This window comes from Pan paniscus, chromosome 2, assembly GCF_029289425.2.
Source record: "Pan paniscus chromosome 2, NHGRI_mPanPan1-v2.0_pri, whole genome shotgun sequence".
Classification (NCBI taxonomy): Eukaryota; Metazoa; Chordata; class Mammalia; order Primates; family Hominidae; genus Pan; species Pan paniscus.
In genome coordinates, this window is record NC_085926.1 from 182,703,329 (window position 1) to 182,727,215 (window position 23,887).

At 36.4% G+C, this 23,887-nt stretch overlaps 1 protein-coding gene across 1 annotated transcript in view; it reads left to right on the forward strand.

The window, feature by feature from the left end:
• Positions 1-23,887, forward strand: part of VPS8 (VPS8 subunit of CORVET complex) — a 262,424-nt gene that overhangs the window by 36,787 nt on the left and 201,750 nt on the right. The window contains exons 6-12 of the mRNA XM_063602631.1: positions 4,084-4,214; positions 6,041-6,134; positions 10,108-10,140; positions 11,092-11,146; positions 20,345-20,469; positions 21,208-21,294; positions 23,773-23,840. Coding sequence (XP_063458701.1) covers positions 4,084-4,214; positions 6,041-6,134; positions 10,108-10,140; positions 11,092-11,146; positions 20,345-20,469; positions 21,208-21,294; positions 23,773-23,840 — 593 coding nt within the window. The remainder of the gene's footprint in view (positions 1-4,083; positions 4,215-6,040; positions 6,135-10,107; positions 10,141-11,091; positions 11,147-20,344; positions 20,470-21,207; positions 21,295-23,772; positions 23,841-23,887) is intronic.

A 23,887-nucleotide genomic window follows, 5' to 3' on the forward strand; every position in this document is an offset into this window, starting at 1 on the left:
CCTTCCATTGAAACTGTTTTTTGGCCTCATTAAGACCAAGTCTTTGACCCTTTCTAATCTCCCAGTCTCCGAGAATAGTCCTAGGTTTACTTCAATCCTGCTGTTGGATTGTGCAGCCAGAAATTTCTTTTGAACTTTTCATTGAAGTATATCATACATAGAGGAAGGTGCACAAATCATAGTTGTACAGTGTGGTGAATGTTAACAAACTGAACAACCTGTGTAACCAGAATCCAGATAAAGCAGCTGAACATTACTAGTACCCCAGAAGCTCATCTTGTGTCCCTTTAGTACCCAAACCCAGGGTAATTACTACTCTAACTTCTACCAGCATTGATTAAGTTTGCCTGCTTTGAACTTTATATAAATGGAATTATATAGTGTGTACTCTTCTGTTTCTGACTGCTTTCCCTTAATATTATGTTTTTAGATTTGTTCACATTGCTGTGTAAAATTCCTTGTGAATATACCTTTATTCATTCTACTGTTGATAGGTATTTGCGTAGTTTCTAATTTCTGACTACTATGAAGAGTGCTGCTGTAAAGTTTCTTATTAATGTGTTTTGGCATGTACATACTTACACACATTTCTGGTTTTTATCTGTTTTCATTTTGGTTTTTTTTTTTTGAGACAAGAGTCTCACTCTGTCACCCAGGCTGGAGTGCAGTGGCGCAATCAGGGCTCACTGCAACCTCCTCCTCCTGGGTTCAAGTAATTCTCGTGCCTCAGCCTCCCGAGTAGGTGGGATTACCGGCATGCACCACCACACGTGGCAAAGTTTTTTGTATTTTTAGTAGAGACGGGGTTTTGCTATGTTGGCCAGGCTGGTCTCGAACTCCTGACCTCAGGTGATCTGCCTGCCTTGGCCCCCCAGAGTGCTGGGATTACAGGCATGAGCCCCTGTGCCCAGCTTTATACACATTTCTGTTGGGCATATACCTAGGAGGGGAATTAGTGGGTCATCAGGTATAGTTATATTCAGCTTTGGTATATATTGGCACCGTTTTTGAAAGTGGTGGTATTGATATACACTTCCAGCAACAGTATATGAGATTTCTGATTACTATATCCTTGTAAACGTTTGAATTTTTCTGTCTTTTTCACTTTCATTCTTAAAAGATTTGTAGTGCTATCACATCATGATTTTAATTTGTATTTCCCTAAAGACTAATGAAATTGGGTACTTTGACATAGGTTTTGACCATTTGAATATCTCTTTTGTGAATTGCCTTTTCATATAATTAGCCCACTTCTGTTGTTTTATTTTTTAAGTGATTTATAGGAATTCTTTATATATGCTAATACAAGCCCTTTATTTGATGTACATATTTTATCTTCTTTCTTTCTGTACATTACCTTTTCACTCTATTAATGGTTTCTTTTGAGGAGCACAAGTTCTTAATATAGTTCAGCTTATTAAAATTTTCCATTTGTGTGCATGTGTGTGCCCTATTTAAGAAAATTTTTCCAATTCCAATGTTATGATGATGTTACCCTATTTTGTTCTAAAATCTTCATTGTTGTTCCTTTCATATGTAGATCTGTAATTCATCTGGAATTTTTTTTGGGTGTGATAGTGTGAGCAATGAGCCAGCACCATGTACTAAAAAGAGTATTCTCATCTGGTGTCACCTTTGTTATAAATCAGGTAATCATATAGGTGTGGATCTGAGTCCATTGGTGTGTCCATACTTGCCTCGATCTCACATTCTAGTGATTGAAACTTTATAATAGGTCTTGATATCTGGTAGTTTAAAATCTTCCAGCTTTGATGTTATTCTTCAAGATTGCCTTATTTATGTATTTTTTTTTTGCATTTTCATGTAAGTTTTAGAATTAGTTTATCAGTTCACACATACACACACATACACACACACACAAATCAGCTGAAATTTGAAAGGATTGTGCAGTTTTTTTCACATCAGTTTGGGGATAATTGATACTTTTACTGTGTAGCAGTAGTTTTAAATTCAGTCTTGACATCTTCACTTCTTTTTTTCCCTTCACTTTTTCTTTCACTTATCCTGTAAGCCTGGCTTAATTCATCTGATCCATTTTCTTTAATTATGTCCCCAGGCTTCTTAAGAAAATCAAATAACATTTTGATTGACTCTCTTGTTTAAGATCTTGATGCTGCTGTATTTATTTCTGAATTATTTCCTTCCCTTTTCCTACAGCAATCGTTCCAATCTTTATAGCACTTAAGCAACATAATGTCTTATTGCCAGTCCTAACCTTCTTTTTAGAAGACCTATGTGTAGAGATATCTGGAAAGCAATGGTAAATTTGGACCTAAACCTTGAGAAATGTTGATGCTAAAGACACAGATTTTGGAGTCATTAGATAACATGGTTCTTAAAGCTATAGATATGGATGAGCTTACTCAAATAGGAAGTCCATGGAGTAGGAAGAGAAGATGAGAGCTTAGAATATAATCCTGGGGGACAATCGTATTTAAAGGTTGGGCTGAGAAGAAGCTAGCATGTGACTAATAGGAGGACACATAAGTTAGCAGAGAACCAGGAAGGAGAGATGTACCGAAAACTAAAGGAAAAGAAAGCTTCGAGATGTAGTGAATGAGCCAGGCGTGGTGGCATGCACCTGTAGTCCCGGCTTCTTGGAGGCTGGAGTGAAAGATTGCTTGAGTCCAGGAATTTGAGGCTGCAGTGAGCTGTGATTGTGCTACTGCACACCGGCCTGGGTGACAGGGAATGGTCAACAGGGTTAAATGATGCCTGGAGAACAAGAACATGCTAACAGAAAGCAGGCCAGTGGATTTGGCTAGTAGCATCAGCAAGGTCGGTAGGAGCTTGTAATGAGTGGATCGAGGTAGTGAGTAGACATTAATCTCTCAAGTACATTGATTGGAAGTGGTAAGGCAGAAGGTAGTGCAGCTGAAAGAGACGGTGAGACATCATTGTCTGATGTTTGTCACTCAGAATCAACTTGGGCAAAGCCAAGTTCCTCATCCTGCTTTATCTGCCATTTGTCTGCTTTCTAATTTCAGTGAGTAGAGTCACCTTTTACCTGGTTGTAGAAGCTGGAAACCTTGTACTCTTCTGTGACTTCTCCCTTACCTCTCCTCCCATCTGTACCCCTACTCAACCCCCCATTTCAATGGTAACCAGAGACGTTTGATTTTTTCTCCGTAATGTGTTTCATCATTCCCTCTGTTGACTTCTTCTGCAGCTTCTTAGGTTGGGATCTCCCGTTTTTCCTTGATAGTGCAATAGCCCTCTTACTGGTCCTTAAAGTCTTCTTGTCTCGCCTCATCCATTCTTCATACTGCCCCACTTATCTTTTTAAAACATGGTTCCCATCATGTCTTTCCACTTCTTAAAAATGTCAGTTGCCTTCCCACTGCCTGCTATATATAGTATACTAAATATTCATTAAATGAGTACTGGTTATGTGTCAGGCATTATACTAGGCACTAGAGGTACAATGATGAACAAGATAGACATGGGCCCTGCTGCCATCTAGTGTAATGGCATATAAGGCTTTTCATGGTTTGGGTACCAGCTTATCTTTCTAGGGTCATCTCCAACTTCTGCTTGTATCCTCCAGACATTTTGGACTACTACTTTTCCCATGGACAAAATCTATTGTGAAATCACTGTGTCTTTCTGTGCTGTTTCCTACCCAGAATGCCTTTCTGCACTGTTTCCTACCCAGAATGCCTTTCTGCTGTCTGCTTGTCATTTTTTTTTTATAGTAGACTATAGTCAGATGGTGTTTGTTTTCTTCAAATTAGCCATTGGCTGTTAGTTAACTGCTAAATCATCTGTAAAAGCTTGATTTTTAAGAAATATTCTACAGCTAACAATAATCTGCATACTGCTCCTGCTTCTTCCTGCTACACGAAAGAAGTTTTGGGGTGGCTTCTTTGTAGAGAGAAATAGCTGTCTAGAATTTAATACTAGTAATTCTGTATGGTTTCTTTCTGGTCAATAAGAATCCATGGAATAGAGGCGAAAAGCAGAAATAAGCACTTGTGTGCTCTGGAGAAACCCATTAATGCCTGACTCATTTCATAGAGTATTTGGATTTTGAATGTATTGATTTATCTTCTTCCAATTTAGACTGATGATGAAGATGAGTCTTTTGTTCTTGAGGATCCTACATTGTTAAACATTGATACTATTGATTCTCACTCCTATGATACTTCATCTGTGGCAAGCTCAGATAGTGGTGACAGGACCAACTTAAAAAGGTAGGTATTCATGTCAATCATACTTGCTTACAGTTGAAGTATTCAATTGTTTCAAATGTAAATATTGTACTTTTTAAAGTACAATATGGTCTGTTGAAGCCTTGCATGGGAAGTAGAAGGGATATAATATCTTGAAAATTTTGGTACCGTTAAGGAAGAATGTAAAAGGGTAGGTGCTATGACCACAGTCTGAACTCTCGGTAGGAAACCATAATGATAGCCAGGGACTTCTGGAAGCAGGAGAGCCCTTGGAGGAAGCACACATTAAACCTGGCACAGTGTCTGTGGTGGAAACATGCAGCTTGGTTCACTGCCCTACTGTTCTGCGCACCCTCCTGCACCTCCCTGTCATCCGTGTTCTCTAAGATCAGCCTTCCTTCATTCTCTTGGAGTGGGTTCAGAGAATCACAAAGACGATTAAAAATTCAGGAAAAGGACTTCTAACCCTAAATAACTTAAATTTGGGCTGCTTTTCACCTTCCAAGTTCTTGGAGAGACTGTGAAAAGGAAAGAGAATTGGAGGAATCATACTATAAATACATTATTGAATTCACGTGTAACTTTAATATTGATAAAGTGATCTGTTCTTCTTTGATTTTGCCTGTGTCAATGCTCTTTTCTTTAGGTTATCTCTTATGGGATAGGGGCCGTTGCTGGATATGTTAACCTGTTCAACAATGTGTCCTTCAAATAGATAACTTAAATGTTTTTGATGATCTGGTCACTACCTGCTTAAAAGATATGGTATCATCTTGTTGCCTGCAAAATTAAGTCAGAACTCCTCTGCGTGGCATCAGTCTGGGCCACACTTACTGTTTTGACCTGATCTCTAAGCACTCACACTTCAGCCCTCCTAGTCTGTACTTTTTGTGTATGTGTACCCCAGACACACTGTACACCTTTACATCTTCATATTTCTGCCTGTGCTTTTTGCCTGACAAACTCCTAGTCATCCATCAAGGTCAAATTAGTCATCTTCTCTTTTCTATAGCTGTCCCTAATGCCCCCCAAATAAACAGAATTAAACTGTTCTTCATTTGCATTTATATGGCACTTAATTCATATTTCTAGTATAACATTTATCCTTTAGAGTTACTTCTCAGCCCCTCAGCTATGAGATCCTTGACAGTAATAACTGTGACTTTCTTATTTTTGTATTCCCAGAGCATACTTCTAGTGATACAGAGTAGGTGCTCAGTAATGTTGGGTAAAAGTTTAAAAGTTACTTTTTGTATGAGGATGAGTAGGGGGGAATTTGAGGAGGTGGTTGAAGATTGAGAGGGTGGTCATAGGAGAAGCAGCAGCACAGGAAAGGTGAGCAAGGGTAAGAAGGCAGTAGGGTAATGTAGACTTGCAGGCCGGAGGAGTGCTCTGTAGGCAGCCTTCTGGAGAACGTGAGAACCTAACTGCCGCATTCCGTAAGGTGGGCATGGAGCAGTTTGAATCGTGAGAAAGGAATGGTGATTTGATTCATTTTCCTGCTTGTGCTTCCTTGAGGTTCAAGGCGGGTTGAATACATTTTAAGGTGGGATTGTTAGATCCGTCATACCTCTTTTAGGAGATCTACCTAATGCTAAATGACGAGTTAATGGGTGCAGCACACCAACATGGCACATGTATACATATGTAACAAACTGCACATTGTGCACATGTACCCTAAAACTTAAAGTATAATAATAATGAAAGAAAAAAAAACAGATCTAACAAATTACATACAATGTTGTCTTCTGCTTTTTGTGCGTATGTGTTTTCTTTCAAAGCTTTGGGACCTCGCCTTTTCACTATTTTTATCTGTTTTTAAATGTTTTTCTTTCTTTTTTTTTTAGGAAGAAGAAATTACCTGATTCTTTTTCACTTCATGGATCAGTTATGCGCCATTCACTTTTGAAGGGAATTTCTGCCCAGATAGTGTCTGCAGCTGTAAGTATTTTGTTCTTTTCCCTCAACTTTGTAACCTGCAATGGCATAATGAAGTAGGAATGAGCATAAAACAAAATACAGCACTTCTCTTGGCCCGAGGCTTAAGAAAAATAGAATCTGGCTTTCATGGTTTTTGTGTGATGATTTTTGACTTATGAGACATGGCTACACGTCTTGACAGAAATTAGTGCAGCCATGAAAATAAAGTTCTGCTCAGAGTCTAGGCTGTGCCTAAATGAAATATGGCAGCAAGCCTAAAATAAATACTATTTGCCTTTTCTTTAAATTCCTTTTCAGTTTAGTTGCCGTCTTGTGTATTTGTTGAGATTGTGTGCTTGTTCTTTTTTCCTCTTTTCATACGGAGAAATGATTGATCAGAATCTTTTACAACTGAATGATTTTTTTTTTTTTTTGTAATTCACAAAAGTATTTTCATGTCCCTTATTTCATTTATTCCTACAACTTGGAAACTAGGTAAAGCTGTATTCTATTTTACAAATGAGAAGATAGGCTCAGAAGGTGATATTAACTTGTCTTAGATCATTCTGTTAGGAGGTAGCAAGGCATTTATTCAAAATTGGGGTTTCTGGCTTCAAGTGTAGTGCCTCTATTGTGAAATGGAGGTGGCATTGGTGAATGTGGTCAATGTGTAAAATGGCTGGAACAGAGTATCTGTGGCCTTTTTTGAAAATTATGTAGAGCACTGGGTTAATGTAAACGATATTTAATGGTCCATAGACAGCAGAACTTTTCGTTTGACACTATCAGACTTTTCTTTTGACCCCAAAGCCCATAGTTTTATGTAGTCTTTCAATTTTGGTTCTCTGAGTACAATGTACAGATTCTGTATATAATGATAATGACAGATTTATACTCCAGGAAGTTTAATGTGTTTTCATGTTCTTTTTGGGGCATTTAATTGGCATTTTGCATATCCAAGTTGGACAAGAAATAAAAATTTGGATTTTTCTTTTTTTTTTTTTTTTTGAGACAGAGTCTCACTCTGTCGCCCAGGCTGGAGTGCAGTGGCACGACCTCAGCTCACTGCAAGCTCCACCTCCCGGATTCATGTCATTCTCCTGCCTCAGCCTCCTGAGTAGCTGGGACTACAGGCGCCTGCCACCATGCCCAGCTAATTTTTTGTAGTTTTAGTAGAGACACGGTTTCAACGTGTTAGCCAGGATGGTCTCGATCTCCTGACCTTGTGATCCGCCCGCCTCAGCCTCCCAAAGTGCTAGGATTACAGGCATGAGCCACCTCATCCAGCCAAGTTTGGATTTTTCAAGAGGATGAGAAATTGATACAGAATTACAAGATACCACAATTGCACTTCAATGTTCAGGTTTATCAGAAAAAGCCCCTAGTGCAAATAACAACAACAACAAAAAAAGTATTTACTATGACAATTGGGGTATCCTGACCTAGCTCATATATCATGAAGTGAATTTAAATAGAGAGATGCTCAAGCAATGGAGGAAACCTGGGCAATTGTTCTTCCTCTTTTAGGTGGAGAGTAACTCATATTTGCTAGAATGGGAACCACCTGTTGAGGATTACATTTCCATGACGTTTTCTGAATTTAATCCTTATGTAGGTGATGAAATTCATTCCTTTCAAAATCAAGATGAACCAGAACAGTCATTTGACCCACCTGTGCAGTTTTAAAAATATTTTGAGTAATGGAGACTGAGCTAAAACTCAGACTCTGAACAATGATTAGATAAATCTGTTATTTAAAAGGGTTTCTCCTTCCCCTTGAAGAGGAGGGGAAATTCTAATAAATCCCAGAGTGTTTGCATTCTGTTTTTATTTGATTGCTATGGCTGAGCTCCTTTGGTATGTTAAAATGAAAACTGCCTTTCCTGTGACAGTCGTCATACGGTGCCTTCCTATTTTTGGATTACCAGCTCAATTTAAATTGCATGCTTTCCTGTGATGGTTGGTTTATTAACATGTAAAGCTAGTTATATTTTTGGATATTTCTCCCTGAATAATTGCTCAATAGCGCCTTCAGCCATGTGGTTAGTGATGTTATTAGGGCTGTCTGGGGCCTTGATCACAGTTTTGGGATTCATGCATGGAAAACACTTGGAGAGATGAAATTTTTGCAGTTGTGAAGCTCATTTTTTAATTTGGGATCCTTTTCAAAGTAGTATGACATGTGACTATACTTTAAAATAATTCAAAGTAACTTTTTTTTAAGGATCTTTATTATTTTTATGATCAACTTGAAAATACTAGAGATAGCTTAGTGTAGTGTTTTTTTTCAAAATGTGTCCACTGTATAAGAATCTCCTAGGGTACTGATTAAATTGCAGATTCCTGGGGCTCACCCCAAACCTACAGAATCCCGAGCATACAGGCATCCCAGGTGATTCCCATGCATTTTGACTTTTGAGACCCACTACCCTCAGATATTGCAACACCAGTACTAAAATTCTGTAATCTCTACAATGCTTCCTAATATCTGTGTTTTTTTTAGCTTTTGAAGTCAGGTGACTTCTGATTCCATTATTCAGGTTCTATTTTGAATATAGAGCAGACCTTCGAATAACATCATTTTGTTCAATGTCATTTTGTTATAATGTTAATGAAGAAAAAACAATTGGTTTAAGTTGTTCTGCTTAAAGTCAGTTTCTAAGAACTTACTGACAACATTAAGTGAGGTCTTACTAGAGTTTTTGACCTTCATCTGCTGTCTCATTTCTCTTTCCCTGTCTAGATGCAAATCAGTCATTTATTAACTATGTATTACATGCTTCTTAATTGTCGAGCGTTATGTTAGGCATGTTTGACACACAGATATATACACTCAAAGTTGGATAGATGCTGCTATCCAGAGCATTGTGTGTAGCAGCCTTGCTCATTGCTTTTTTCTCCTGTTTCCATGTACTGGAGTAAGTTTAAGTGAGTGCCCAGGAAGCTCTACAGAGTTGGTTAAATAGAGTCTGTAGAGTCTGCCTTCTGAGAGATGATAATAATTGACCACACTGACAAGGACAGACATAGAAAAGAAGATGTGTAAGTGATACAAGGAGCCTGTCCTGGGATTTGGAAGCTCTGAGTTTGAGATGTAGTTCTGCCACTTACCAAGTACCCTTTGTCAAGTCAGTTAAACTCCTGGAAATGTCTGTTTTTAAAATCTGGAAAATCAGAATAACATTGCCTGTTCTATACATCTCTCTAGGTCTGAGAATCAAGTAGTGTAATATCTGTATACGCAAGCTCTTTGCTGCTACAGTACTGTATCACTACAAACTCTTAGGGTTATTTAAAGCTATGTGAGCATAGAATTGATACTCTTACATATTGATTTGATTCTTCACATTTAATTTGATCCTCAGGACAGCTCACTGAGGTAAACAGTGCAGTATTTGCTATTTCTTTGAACAGATGAGGAGACTAATGTTCAGAAAAGTTAGGTGACTTTTCAAATGCCATGTAGTTACCGGTAAGGAGCTGGGACTAGCACTTCTTTATGTTTTAATTTCTTATGCTTGAGAACTGACTTAATATACCCTGTTGGGGTTTATTTAGAGGTTATTAGGTAATTGGTAGATAGGAAAGTCCTACTTAGTAGTAGAAACATCTTTAACATGTTTACTTTTCTCAAATCTTTATGTACTCCTACCATTTTGACCCCATAGTACTTATAGTTTATTCAAGTATAGAAAATGGAACATCTTTCCTCTTTTTCCTTTGCATTTCCATTATAATCAGTACCCTCCCTGAGGCATCTTACTTAGCAAAGGCACTTATATACTTAGTGAAATAAAACAATCCCCTTTCATGCCCTTTGTATTTTGTTGAGATATATAGCTTTTGTAATTTCTGTTAGTTGGGGGCAAAAATAAAGGTTCTACCTCTAATCTAAATTGATTTGGAGCAAGTATATGTAAAGCAAGAGCCATATACCATTTTCTGTTTTAAAATGAGAATATTTTTCAAATACTTTCTTTAAAATTTCATTTAGGACAAAGTAGATGCTGGCTTGCCTACAGCAATTGTAAGTATACTTTAACTTTTTAAAGGTAAGTTTTCTATTTGATTGGGTTTTCTTAGATTTATCATTACATTGTTCAAAATATTACATAAGTTGTTATGGTAATAAATTCACAAGTCATTTTACTGCCAGTAATCAGGTTTAACATTTATCCATGTTGAATGCTTTCTTTTTTCCTAATTTTTTGTTACTTTTTAGGCTTTTGTTTGAGAAGCAGATAATGGAGTAATATTAGCCTTCTCCAGGTTTATTTGTTTGTAGTACTACCCTGCCCAAGTAAATTTGCTTCTTCTGTGATTTGGCTCCCCTTCCACAAGGAGTGGAAAGCATCATTTGATAGGATCACTTTGTGGAAAATAGTACATTTAACAGCTCTGGATTCCATTGCCAGGCTTGCCAAATAGAACTCTGTTGCAGTATTGTAGAGAACTAGGGGATATTGAAAGCACGCTGGTACTCTCTCTTCTTGTCTTCCTCCAGTGCCTTTTTAGCATTCCTTTTAGTCAGTCTTTGGTAAGGAAGTGGGTGAGTTTTGAACACTTTGGATGGCTTTAGGCCCCTGCGGATAAACTAGAGAAGTGTGTTCTCATCTCTTCCCCACACCTTGTAGGAAGCTCTAGGTTGGGTAGCATAAGTGCCTCTTACTTTGCCTGGATCCCTGATTTTTTATTTGAAAGTTGCTTTAGAGGAAGCTAAGTGGCATGTTATTGCCTATAATGTTGAACATATGATATTTTGATAGTGTTACCCCTAGAGTAAATTTAGAGGGATTCTCAGAAATAAAATGTCCTGAGTTTCATTTCCCGTTTTGCCTCCTGGATGAAATTCTTCTTATTTACAATAGTTTGTATGTCATCTGGTGCCTAGAGGAAGGCAGGCCAACAAATTCAACTCTGATTATTTCAAGATTCTTAATGTAATATCTTAAAATGTAATCTTCCCTTTTGTTTTCAGGCAGTGTCCAGTCTGATAGCAGTGGGTACATCTCATGGATTGGCTTTAATATTTGGTAAATTTTTAAGTGCTTTCCTGCTTTTAAATATTAAGTGTCCTTTTGGGTTTTATAATGTCCTTTAATCACAGTTTATATAGTGTACTTGATTTTCTTGAACAAAACCAGAAAAACTTGAAAAGTAGCAGTCAATATTTTTATAGCTAAAAATTATTTGCCTCACAGCTTTGTTTTGCTGCTTATTGCAAGTTTATTTTCTTCTTCATGAATTTATAAGCTATCATATCTATTGATCTCTCTGCAAACCTAGACAAAAAGAATAAAGTTGAAGGGAACCTTGGGTTATCATCTTGTCTGCCTCCGGTTGTTGGTGGTGGGGATTTTTGTTTCTGAATCACCTTCCAGTAATGGGTATTCTAAAAGATCTTCAGGAAAACAGGCTTTCTCAGTAATTTTCAGGAGCTCTCACTGACAATAAGCTTTTTAAAACAATTTCCATTGTAAATCACTCTAAACCGAATTTTTTTTGGCCTGTAATCACATTGCTTTCTTGGTTGAAAGAGAACTAATTTTATTTGTATAGTAGAAGATAGTTGTATTTTCTCATTTTTTTCTACATGAGACTAAATGACTATAGTTTCATTAAACCTTCTTTGCTTTTGAATTCAATGTATGAGTAGAATATTTTGTTCTTTTTAAATTTAAAAACTGTTAGATTTTTGTGGCCGGGCATGGTGGCTCACGCCTGTAATCCTAGCACTTTGGGAGGCTGAGGCAGGTGGATCACCTGAGGTGAGGAGTTTGAGACCAGCCTGGCCAACATGGTGAAACCCCGTCTCTACTGAAAAAAAAATAAATAAAATAAAATTAACTGGGCGTGGTGGCGGGCGCCTGTAATCCCAGCTACTCGGAAGGCTGAGGCAGGAGAATCGCATGAACCCAGGAGGCGGAGGTTGCAGTGAGCCAAGATTGTGCCACCGCACTCCAGCCTGGGCAACACAGTGAGACTCCACCTCAAAATAATAATAATAATAATAATAAATAAAAAACTATTAGTTTTTTTGGGGGGGGTCATTTTTAGTGTTCTCTTCTGGATATTAAGTCATTTCATCTCCCTTAAATGAAAGACTTGAGACACTGTATTTAGTAAGGAATCTACAGACTTCTATATGGATTACCTGAGAATACTTAATAGCAGAACCACGATTTGATTTCTGTGGGGCCTTGCATCCTTATTTACCATGGAAGTGGATAACTCGTTATTTTCTGTTGGTTTTGAATGATTTGGCTTACTATTATAAATTTTGTATTATGACAAAAGCTTTTTAAAATGTAATTGTAAAACCTAGTCTTTTCAAAGGTGATTGATTTAAATAAGAGTTTTATTGTTTGGGGACCAGAAGAGTAGAAACAAAATTATAATTCCCTTGAAGGAATTTAGAATTGATTGAAAAAGACTCTTAAAACCTATATAGTTGATATATATTCATAGTAGAAAATATAGAAAATATAGATGAGCATAAAGTTGAAGATATACCAAATCATGCCATGTATTAATAATCCCTAACATTTTTGTATGTAATCTTTTAGTCTTTTTTTCTGTACCTATATATGTGTATCTATACACCCTCAAATGGGATCATGTTAATTTGTAAACTGCTTTTTGTTTTAATGAATATCTTTCCATGCAGTTATATATTTTGTCTGTAACATCATTTTTAATGGCTACATAGTATTCTATTAAATGGATTCTTCCTAATTTACTTAATCATTTCCTACTATAAGACATTTAAGTTGTTTGTAAACATATAGTACTGTGATGAACGTCTTCGTTACTACATTTCTGTGTCCATGATTACTTTTTTAGGACAGATGTTCCTGAAGGTGGGATTGCTTGCATTAGGAGATGAACATTAAGGACTTTTGATATGTATTATCTAACGGCCCCCTAGAAAAGTTCTGTCCGCCTGCTCTCCTAGCAGGTGTTCAGAATGGTGGTCTTCCCGTGGGGCATAATTAATGTTAGATAAATAGAATTTTGGGAAAGAAACTTACGAGGTCATTTAGTTCAGTCCCCTTATTTTACATCTGAGGCTGCTGAGGATCAGAGAGGTTAAGTGACATGCACAGAGCCAAGTTCAGCCAAGTTCATTGAGGAATGCTGAATCCTATATAAGTGTATTTCCACTATTCTAAGCAATTCTGCTGTCCTGAGAGAAAAGGAGGCAAATTCTAAGATAGGAAGAAAAGAATAAAAGAACTAAGGTGAATGAGAATAGATGATAATACATATATTTGTCAGCAGATTGCATGTTGATTTTTGGTTCCCACTTACCAGTACTCACTTCTCCTCACCTCTATCTGCTTTAACATCCCTTTCTTGTCAATGTTATAAGAATATGTGACTGCTTATAATCAAACTCAAGTATAGCTTACTGCAAACAAATTAAAATGAATACTTTACAAATAAAAACTAACAGAGGAAAAGAGAATATTGTCTTTTGATACTGTCTTTTTAATTTCCTTGGGCCTGGTTCCTGGTTTTTTTTTTTTTTTTTAGACCCCAGCAGCTTTCTTGTAGATATGAGGAAATAATAATCTTTCATTACAGTCTCATGGAAAAGAAAGTATGTCTAAGTGAACATTTTGAGAAAGAATCATAATATTCTGGTTGTGCTTTGGGTATTAATAGTGTAGCTAATAAATTTTACTCATTACTGTTTATAGGAATCAGATGTTTGGACAACGTGTTTTATCAAATGGATTAAAATATGCTTGAAAGCCTGGGAACAAATGGCAGAGTAATAATACTATAAAGTGTCTAGAGGCCTGGGTTAGATCTCATCTCTGTTAAACATCTGTGTTGATCATAGGAGAAAGTGTAGCAGGAAGAGCTATACTTGTTTAAGTACTGAATGTTTCTCTTTGAAACAGAGGCCCAGGTCATTAAGAAAGAAACCATTATAAGTTTCTTGAAGACTGATATTTATTGCCTCTTCTTAAGTAATTATAGGCATATAGTGTTTAAAAAAATATATTGGTACTTACCTTATACAGAGTCTTAAAAGTTCAAATCTTAATAAAGATGTTTCCCCATCCCAGGGTCCTTAGTTTTCCTCTTTTTTTTTTGGTTATTAGTGTACTTCAGTAGATTATCTTTTTGAAATTGTTTTTGTTTTTATCTAACTTAAACATGGATTTACTTACTTTGCTCTAATGAGAGTATTATGGATTTTTTCCCATAACCCATAGCTGAGCATAATCATAAATACTAGAGGCATCACTTAATCAAATTTAGTATCATTCCCACAGATAACTAAAGCTTGTCACTTATATTCTTGAAATTTTTTACCTGCCTTTTCTTCGAACTTTTGAACTGATTTCTTGCTTTTCTTTATCTCTCTTGATCTTTTCTTCATGGATTCAAAAGGAAAAGGTATAGTAAGTAATTTTAGTTTGCATGAATGGTTTCTTTTGGTCTTTTTAATGTTGGAAGAGAATGCTACCAATTATAGTCAATGTCCTCTTATGAAATGCTTATTGAAAAAAAACCCAGCTAATTGAAAAATTAGTTAAGTGGGAAATTGTGAAAAACTGTAAATATATATATACCTTCAATGTTTTAACTGAAAAATATAATTTTTAACTGAAAGTATATACATTTTCATTTTTCCTTTGATCTTTTGATGTAGTCCCAAACCTTTTCTTTGAGTTTGTATTTGCCACTTGGGTTCTGAAGTATCTTTTTTGGCATAAACTTTTATCATTAATGGGTCATGCAAGATTTGCCATTTTAAATTTTAAAAATGAGGTGAAAGCTTAAGCACCTGTGAGTCAATCAATGCATGCAAAATCCTAGATTTTAACAAAACTTTCAATCTTTTCCTGTTATATTATGAACACCTTATTTTGTGACAGTTTTGTATAGAAACTCATCTTTACCAAGTTTTTCTAAATCATCCCATTTAATGTTCATGGAAACAACAGCTCTTTCTTTTTCACTCTGTTTCATTGGTTTATTTACTGTTTAAATTTTAAAGTACAGTAACATTACAATGGCATGAACAGGCTTGGGAATGAATACAGCTGACTCATAGTAAGCATAAGCATTCTGGAAGATATCCAACTAGCAATGGGGATTCAGTATGCCCTGGCTTCAGTCAGTAAGCCTTACAGAGGGAAGGAGAACTTGAATTCTGTGAGTTGGTTTGCTGGAGGTCAGGTAAAAGTGCTTCTGTTGTTTTATGATCATCGATGAAAAATGTTTCCTGATTAGATCTTTTCTCCCTTGGTCCTAGAGAATATTTTAGCGTGAATAAAGGATAAGAAAAGGCTGGATGTGGTGGCTCACACTTGTAATCCCAGCACTTAGGGTGGCCGAGGTGGGCAGATCACTTGAGGTCAGGAGTTCGAGACCAGCCTGGCCAACATGGTGAAACCCGTCTCTACTAAAAATACAAAAATTAGCCAGGCATGGTGGCATGTGCCTGTAATCCCAGCTACTTGGGAAGCTGAGGTGGGAGAATTGCTTGAACTCAGGAGGCGGAGGCTGCAGTGAGCCGAGATCGTGCCACTGCACTGCAGCCTGGGTGACAGAGTGAGACTCTGTCAAAAAAAATAAAAATAAAAAATAAAAAATAAGAAAAGAATAGTATTAAAGAATAGTGAATATTGGCCAATAAAGGTAGAGTTCCACACACACAATTAAACTGGATTCCTACTAGGATGTAGGTATTTCCTTCTTTGAGAAATAGAGGATTGGGCTAATTTTGGTATATGGAAAGAGTTAACAGAAATTCTTGATGTATGTTCAAATTTAGATTTTAGGGCTGTTACAGACTTTGTACATTATTTGTGACTTTTCTTTGCTATTCAGCATATTATTCTTAAGTCCAGAATATGCTGAGGAGATCTACTCTAAGCAAAGTGTACTTTGAAAGACATGCTAATAAAAGATACAGATATAATTCAGGGCAATGCCAAATAGATGTGTTGTTTGTGATATTTGGCCTTCAAGTTATCTAAATTAATTGGTAAGCTATATTACTGTCGTAAACAGTAATTCCTTGCATTTGTGCCATTTGGTGATTTTCTAATTTTTCATAGGCAAAACTCTTTGTCAACTCAGTGAAGGTTGTAAGAAAGGTGATAGTCTCATTTCATATTTCTTGCCAGGGTAACCATTATTAAGACCCCTGCAATTTTTTTAAAACACAGATTTGACAGTACTAACCAAATATACCTTTATGTGACTTTGTAAAGAAATTAGATATACTGTTAATTTAATAACTTTTTCCAACTGTAGACAAAGGAGACTTCAGAGAGGAGGAGGAGAATAGAATTTTTCCTTTTAAATTCATGAAATCAAGAGTAACCTGGAGTGGCTCTCATTTTCACCTTCTGTCCAGGTCATTTTGTTCTTTACATGTATCCATGGAATTTAAGTGTTTTGAAGAGGTTTTATGTTTATTTTGGTCAAATATTTCCCAGAATTGTCCAGAATTTTCTGGACTACAGAATGTTTAGTTACTCTAGCAGGAGAAACCTCTTCAATAAGACTGCTTTCTTCTTTCTACAGAAATTCTACCTTTTCTGAATTTAGTCTAAATTATATAACAGCAAGTTTGTTAACATGGTACTATAAGGATAGGACGTATGAAGAGGAGTGGCCAGGCACGGTGACTCAAGCCTGTAATCCCAGCACTTTGGGAGGCTGAGGCGGGTGGATCACCTAAGGTCGGGAGTTCGAGACCAGTCTGACTAACATGGAGAAACCCTGTCTCTACTAAAAATACAAAATTAGCTGGGCATGTTGATGCATGCCTGTAATCCCAGCTACTTGGGAGGCTGAGGCAGGAGAATAGCTTGAACCCGGGAAGCAGAGGTTGCGGTGAGCCCAGATCGTGCCATTGCACTCCAGCCTGGGCAACAAGAGCGAAACTCCGTCTCAAAAAAAAAAAAAAAAAAAAAAAGTATGAAGATACCAATAAGAGTTTGATAAATATCTTTATGGAGTCAAAGTAGATTACATTTGTTACACTGTCCATCATGTCTCTCACCATCACTGCTGTTTTTTTTTAAGTGTATATATGAATGTAATCTATAAATTAGTTTGTGATGAGCACTTAGTAATATTCAAGGGACACTGAATTGGTTCCTTCGTGCATTATCTTACTTTACTTATTTATTCCTCTTAGCAACACAGTGAGATAATGGGCATTTTCTACATTTTACAGATGAAGATAGGGAGGCTAAGTGAATTTAAGAAACATTCCTAAAATTACCAAGACATGCTGTAGTTGTAAGGCTTGTAACTATCTGTGGGGTAGGGGTGGAATTAAAATCCAGGTATCTGGTTTCATAGTCATGATACCTTCTAAAGGAACATTATAAAAACAACAAATATATTGTAAAAAATCCAGAAAAAAGTTGAGAATGTTTCCATTAACAGATTTGTGGGCTGTAAATTTAATCCATATTGCAGGAATGGCTAAGATTGATAATTTACTTCCCTGTCTTAGCTAGTGGATGGTGTGTGGGAACAACAGTCAGGAAAGCACAGTCGTGTTTGGTTTTTAATCTAGAAGTTATGTCCTTTTCCTTCCCTCATTTCATCCATTGCCACTCTTTTCTATTTCCTCTTCATGGCACCCTTATTCTCTTTGTTATCATATTCTCAGTTCTCCTGCTTATACTTCCTGTGCCTGAAATAGTCCGATTTAAAGTATGAACGTTGTTAAATTAGAAAGTAGTAGTGAGAGTCTTTAAGTATTGGTGAATCAGAACTCTGTGAAGTTTGGATCTCAAAGCAGGGACTACAAAGGATCTTCGCAGTATGCTGCTTAGACATCGCTCTGTGCCTGGAAGGCAAGCGGTCCAAACTCCAGGGTATGAAATTTCATACCAGCTCTATCTTTGTCCTCTTACTTTCAGTCCATCTGTTACCTATACATGTGACCCAGAGTAGAGGTATATATGGAATACTGTTGCCCAACCATCATATCATGACAGTTTGTAAATTAAGGTATGTGGAGAATCCACTAACTATACAGCGTGGTTCTGATGAAATAAGGATCATGCAAAACATTATTTTAGGTAGGTAGTTTTGGAAGAGCAAAATAAAATGTGATGTTATATTTAGAGTCAGGAAAATTATAGAATAAAGGGAAGCTTTATAATTTGGATTAAATCGAGGAAGGGTGAAAAAATTGTAAGGAGGAGAACAGTCAGGATGTATTGAAAAATATCTGTAGTTGTAAAATTCTAGATGTGAATAAAGACAGTAACTTTTAAAATACATCAGACCTTGTATATTTATGAGTTATTCCTTTTCAGTGTTCACCTTGGAAGGCTAAAATCCAAAATGATTGAAAAAAATCGAGTATTTTCTATGTGCTATGTAGTTACACTCATTGTTTCAGAACTCTTTTTTGGGAAGGAGGGATTACTATTTAAGTCAGTTTATGAGCACAGAAAAGTACTCTTACAGTATTCACTCTGAATGGGCTAAAGGACTGACCTAATATTATTCCCTAGACCTGAGAATGAATGACTGTGTCTGATAACTAGATTTACTTTTATAGAAGGAGAATTGGCAAATGTGAAAGCTATTCAGATGATGTCAGATGCCTTCTAAGCACAAGGCATTAAGCAAGGTGCTTTGGGAGTGTTAATTCACTCATGATCTTAGCCCTCAGAGAGGTCATAGTGTAATAGGGGAGGTAAGACATACCCCAAAATTCACATGTAGATAATGAAGGGAGACACAAACAGTGCTGGGGAAGTTGAGAAAACTCCAAGTTGTGGAAATATGGTGTTTTTTGCTTTTTTCTATAGTTAAATTTTGTAGGCATGCATTCTGACATTTAAATTTTTCATTTCATTGTTTTCAAGTGGGTATAATAATGAACTCTAGACAAAATAAGCATTGCCTAGGAGAAACCCTAGAGAAATTTCTTTTAATTATTAGATGACAGAATTTAATAAATATTTGAGTGCCTCCTGGAGAAATCAGAGGTGATTAAGGCAAGATCCTCACCCTTATCACCCTTTACAAACTTAATCTAATAGATATTTGAATTGCTTGCTTTTAGCATATTTTGTTTGTTTGTTTGTTTGTTTTTGAGACGGAGTCTTTCTCTGTCGCCGAAGCTGGAGTGCAGTGGCATGATCTCGGTTCACTGCAACCTTTGCCTTCTGGGTTCAAGCAATTCTCCTGCCTCAGCCTCCCAAGTAGCTGGGATTACAGGTGCCCACCACCACACCCGGCTATATTTTTTATATTAGTGGAGATGGAGTTTCACTGTGTTGGCCAGGCTGGTCTCGAACTCCTAACCTCAAGTGACCTTCCTTTCCTCAGCCTCCCAAAGTGCTGGGATTACAGGTGTGAGCCACCATGCCTAGCCACTTTTAGCATATCAAATTTTGATGTTTGAAATAATTTTCTGAAGCTGTTTAAATGTTTACTCTGTAATTTGCACTGTTAATTTGCTTAGTAAATTTTCTTTATGGATAATATAAATGTAAATTTCAGCCAAATTCTAAATTAAATTTCTTGAGTTTTGAAGTTTTATAGTTATTTTAAAAGACAATGGTATTCCCCATAACTTTGCATCTTAAAAATAGCAAGAAATACAATTCTAGGATGAGACAGATGACGGTTTGTTTAAGGAGATACAGATTACATGTGGATTTTTTGGCTTATCGTTAGCATTTTTTATTATGCTTCCTTGTAGATCTTTTTTTTTTCCTGTATTCTTTTTTTTTTTTTTGAGACCGTGTCTCACTCTGCTGTGCAGGCTGGAGTGCGGTAGTGTGATCTCAGCTGACTGCAACCTCTGCCTCCCAAGTTTAAGTGATTCTTGTGCCTCAGCCTCTGGAGTAGCTGGGACTACAGGCGTGGGCCACCATGCCCAGCTAATTTTTGTATTTTTAGTAGAGTCAGGGTTTCACCATGTTGGCCAGCCTGGTCTCGAACTCCTGACCTCAGGTGATCCACCCACCTCGGCCTTCCAAAATGCTGGGATTACAGGCATGAGCCACCACACCCGGCCTTTTTTTTCTGTATTTTTAAGTGTCTAATTCAACGCCCAGCATCTGCTAGTTGCTCAATAAATATATTTAAAACTGAATGTGACTTCATTGTCTGCTGCTTTTGATTCTTGTCAGCTCCCAAGTCTTTGAAAGCATGCCTGTACTCGATGTATTTACTCTCTTGCATTTCCTTCACTTGACTTTAAAAACTGCTTTCTTTAGATCAGAATCAAGCTTTGCGACTCTGTCTGGGTAGCACTAGTGTTGGAGGTCAGTATGGCGCTATCTCTGCCCTCAGTATCAACAATGATTGCTCAAGACTTCTTTGTGGCTTTGCTAAAGGACAGGTAAGATATGACCCTCCTTTAATTCATAAGACAATATTAAAACAAGATGAATTTAAATAAACATATCTTAGATCAAAGACCAAAATATGTGTTATGAAGTAATATGTTTGTAGAGCTAACCAGAGATTACTGAATCTGAGTTTTGTCTTGTTCAAAGTTTTACATAATTGTTATCGACTGACCCAGAGTCTGTAATTTTTTATATCCTAGTTCATGTGTCTATTTGAGTAAATAATTTTTGTAAACCAACCAGGGATGTTATATAAAATGTACTTCCTTACAGTCGTGTAAATAATGGAGGCTGCTTTTTAGAAAGATTCTGTGTTCCTGGATAATGATTTTTGCATTTCTTTCTTCTTCTGAAACTGGCATTAGGTTATGGTTTTTTTATCTCCTGATTCATACATCACTAGCTAGTTTGGCAGTAAGCCTTTCCGATACTTTTTACTAGTGCTAAACAGATTGACTTATTAGAGAAATATCTTTTGTCTCTCAGTATGAGAACAACATTTAAAATCTAAAGGGAAAAGTAGGATGGGCAGGATGAAGGGTAAATGAAGATCGAATAAAGGCTCTATGCTTTAATGGATCTGCAACCTTTAGGTATGTTTTAACTTTATAGTTCTTTGCCTGCAATGTTTATAGTCAAGGAATAGATTATTCCAGCCAGAAGACAGGATACTTAAGTCCAAAAAAAGAGCAATAAATTTGTTTTTGAAGCACTTAGTTGTCTTACAGATCACCATGTGGGATTTGGCCAGTGGAAAACTTCTAAGATCAATAACAGATGCTCATCCTCCAGGAACAGCAATATTGCATATCAAGGTAAGAGCTTTATTTTCTTTTTCTAATAATTTTTTTATTATGCCTTTGTGTTTATTTTAAAGTAAATTTCTCTATATTGATAATCAGAGTCCAAAAAATGTATTTAACATGAAGCTGAACATTACCTTATAAATAGAATCCTCAACATTGAGCTGTCTTTTATTTGACTAGCCCAACATGATGTTTTTCCAGGTTAAAACTAGAGATGGGCTAGTATGGAAATACTCAGCTTCAAGTTGTATTGAAGTCTAATTGATACAGCGGCAAAAAGGGCAAATTGGTGTGTTGCTAGACTAGAGTTTGGCCGTAAAGATGGGCAGCACCCTGCTGAAACTCATATGGAGCTCTTAAAAGGTCTTTTTACCTTTGTTTAGGTCATCAAAATTTTATTGCTGAGGTGGTGTGCTCTGTCACCCTTTTTTGGGAGTTGCCTGAGGTTCAAGGCACAGATCGTGAAAGAACCAAGGTTCGGATTATGTTTAGAAATGAATCTATTGGTTTATTTTCTTTCAGGCCTCTAAAGGGAAAGCATTAAGATCCTAGTCTTGGCTTTCTCCTTACAGGCCTGAAAAAATAAACTGACTTAGGTAACAGATTTCATTTATAAATATAATGTGAATGTTGATTCTTCCACGCTGTCAAGCCCATGTTCAGAAGCATAAAAGGTAAAGGATTATAACTAGAGAAGTCTAAAATCAGATCTTCTAGATTTTAATCATCTACACATTTTGTTGCTTAGCTCTGCAGAGCTCTGTCATCTGTAAGTATGCTTTTTAAAGTCTGCAAGCATCTGGAGTTTGTATGTCTGTATCTAAGTTAGTTACAAAAAAGTCTTCTGTGACAGAGCAGCGTTGAAGCATTTAGTAACAATAAAAACAACCAAGACAAGTAAAAGTGGAGAGAATTTCTTCTCTTTCAGAGCATTATGGCAAAGTATCTTGACCTCTTTTCATATGGCTTGTGCCAACTTCTAATATGTTATAGTTGTTTGTATATATGTCTTATCTCTCTTAGTAGATGAATGTCTTTGAAATCACAATCTGTCATTTATTTTTGTGTTTTACGCATAGTAGCTGCTCAATAAATATTTGATTGAAGGAAAAACTAGATGGTGGTGTTTATACAAGAGAAATCCTTTTGCAGAAAAAAAAAATACTGGGAGAAAGAATAAGAAACAGAAGAGATAAAAGCAGAGAGAAAAGAGAAGAATGCAGTTGAGATAAATAACATATAGTAGGAGCCATTGTGTTGCTTGACAATGGTGATGAAGGTGGTACATGTAGATAATAACACTGGAGTAAGACACATAGGATTGAATATTTCTGAAGTCTTCTACTGACATCAGCCACTTGCATTTTAATACTCCTACACATTGTTCTCCAAACTTAAGCCTGTATCTCATCAATAACAATTTGGAATTTCATTCTTTATGGATATTTATGTGTGTGTGTGTGTGTGTGCGCATTTATATAAATACACTACTGTACTAATTTTTATGTACATTATAAAGCACGTACAAAAGAAATAGAAAATTAAACAGAAATACAAGTTCTGTTATTTTTCCTGCACTCCAGCGGACCATTTCATGCACACACCTAGGGTATATGCTTCCCACTCTGGCAACTGCTCATCTAGGCTGTAAGAGCAAAGTTGTGGGGCTTCTTAACTATGCATGTGTTTGGGTCAAGGAAGAAGAATTTTACAGTGGCCTCCAGTACCTCAGCCATCCCTGACTGGGAACCTGAGGCGTGCTATTTAGGATGGTTCACTTACCTTTGAGTTTAGGGAGGATAGTCACTGTAAATGGTACAAGTTCAGTTTATTCCATTTTGTGTCGTGCAGCATTGACCATACTTCAGGTCACCTTAGGACTGTCTGTCATTGTGAACATGACTTATTATTCTGAGTTTTCTAAGTTAGGTAGTGATAACTGAAGTATATGCTATGGAAGAAGATCAAGGAGGTAGCACATTTTTGGAAGAGTTATATATGAAAAGTTAAAATGTTTTAGATATAGTGGACTTACTTTTCAGTTATTCAGAAGACATATTCAGATAAGTTTATTTCTCAAAGATACCAAGTATTTTTTAGAGTCTTTATTCTTTAAAACTGGGCAGGTGTAAATGTAACCAAAGGATCTCATTTACTTAGTAATAGCAAGTTACAAAAAGTTATTGTAAGAACCCAAATAGAGAACTTTAGGGTTTTTAATCAATCATAGTTTGTATTTTTCTTTTATCGTGATGAAAGGTGATTTTGCTTTTTGAAAGCCTCTGTTTTTTTAAAGATATTGGACCATTATTACTCTAAATAAAGGTAAGTTTGTAAGTTTAGAGTGATGAGCACTGAATCTAGTTTAGGTTATTTCGAAAGCTATTAAATGTGTATATTGTAGTTTTTCAAAATTGTATAATTTTTTCCTTCTTAATACTTGACTGTTTAAAAATGTACAAGAAAATAAATTCCTTCTCTGTTTAGTTTACAGATGATCCAACTCTTGCAATTTGCAACGACAGCGGAGGCTCTGTTTTTGAATTGACATTTAAGTAAGAGACTAGTGGACATTTGTTGACAAATGAAAAGACTAGCTCTG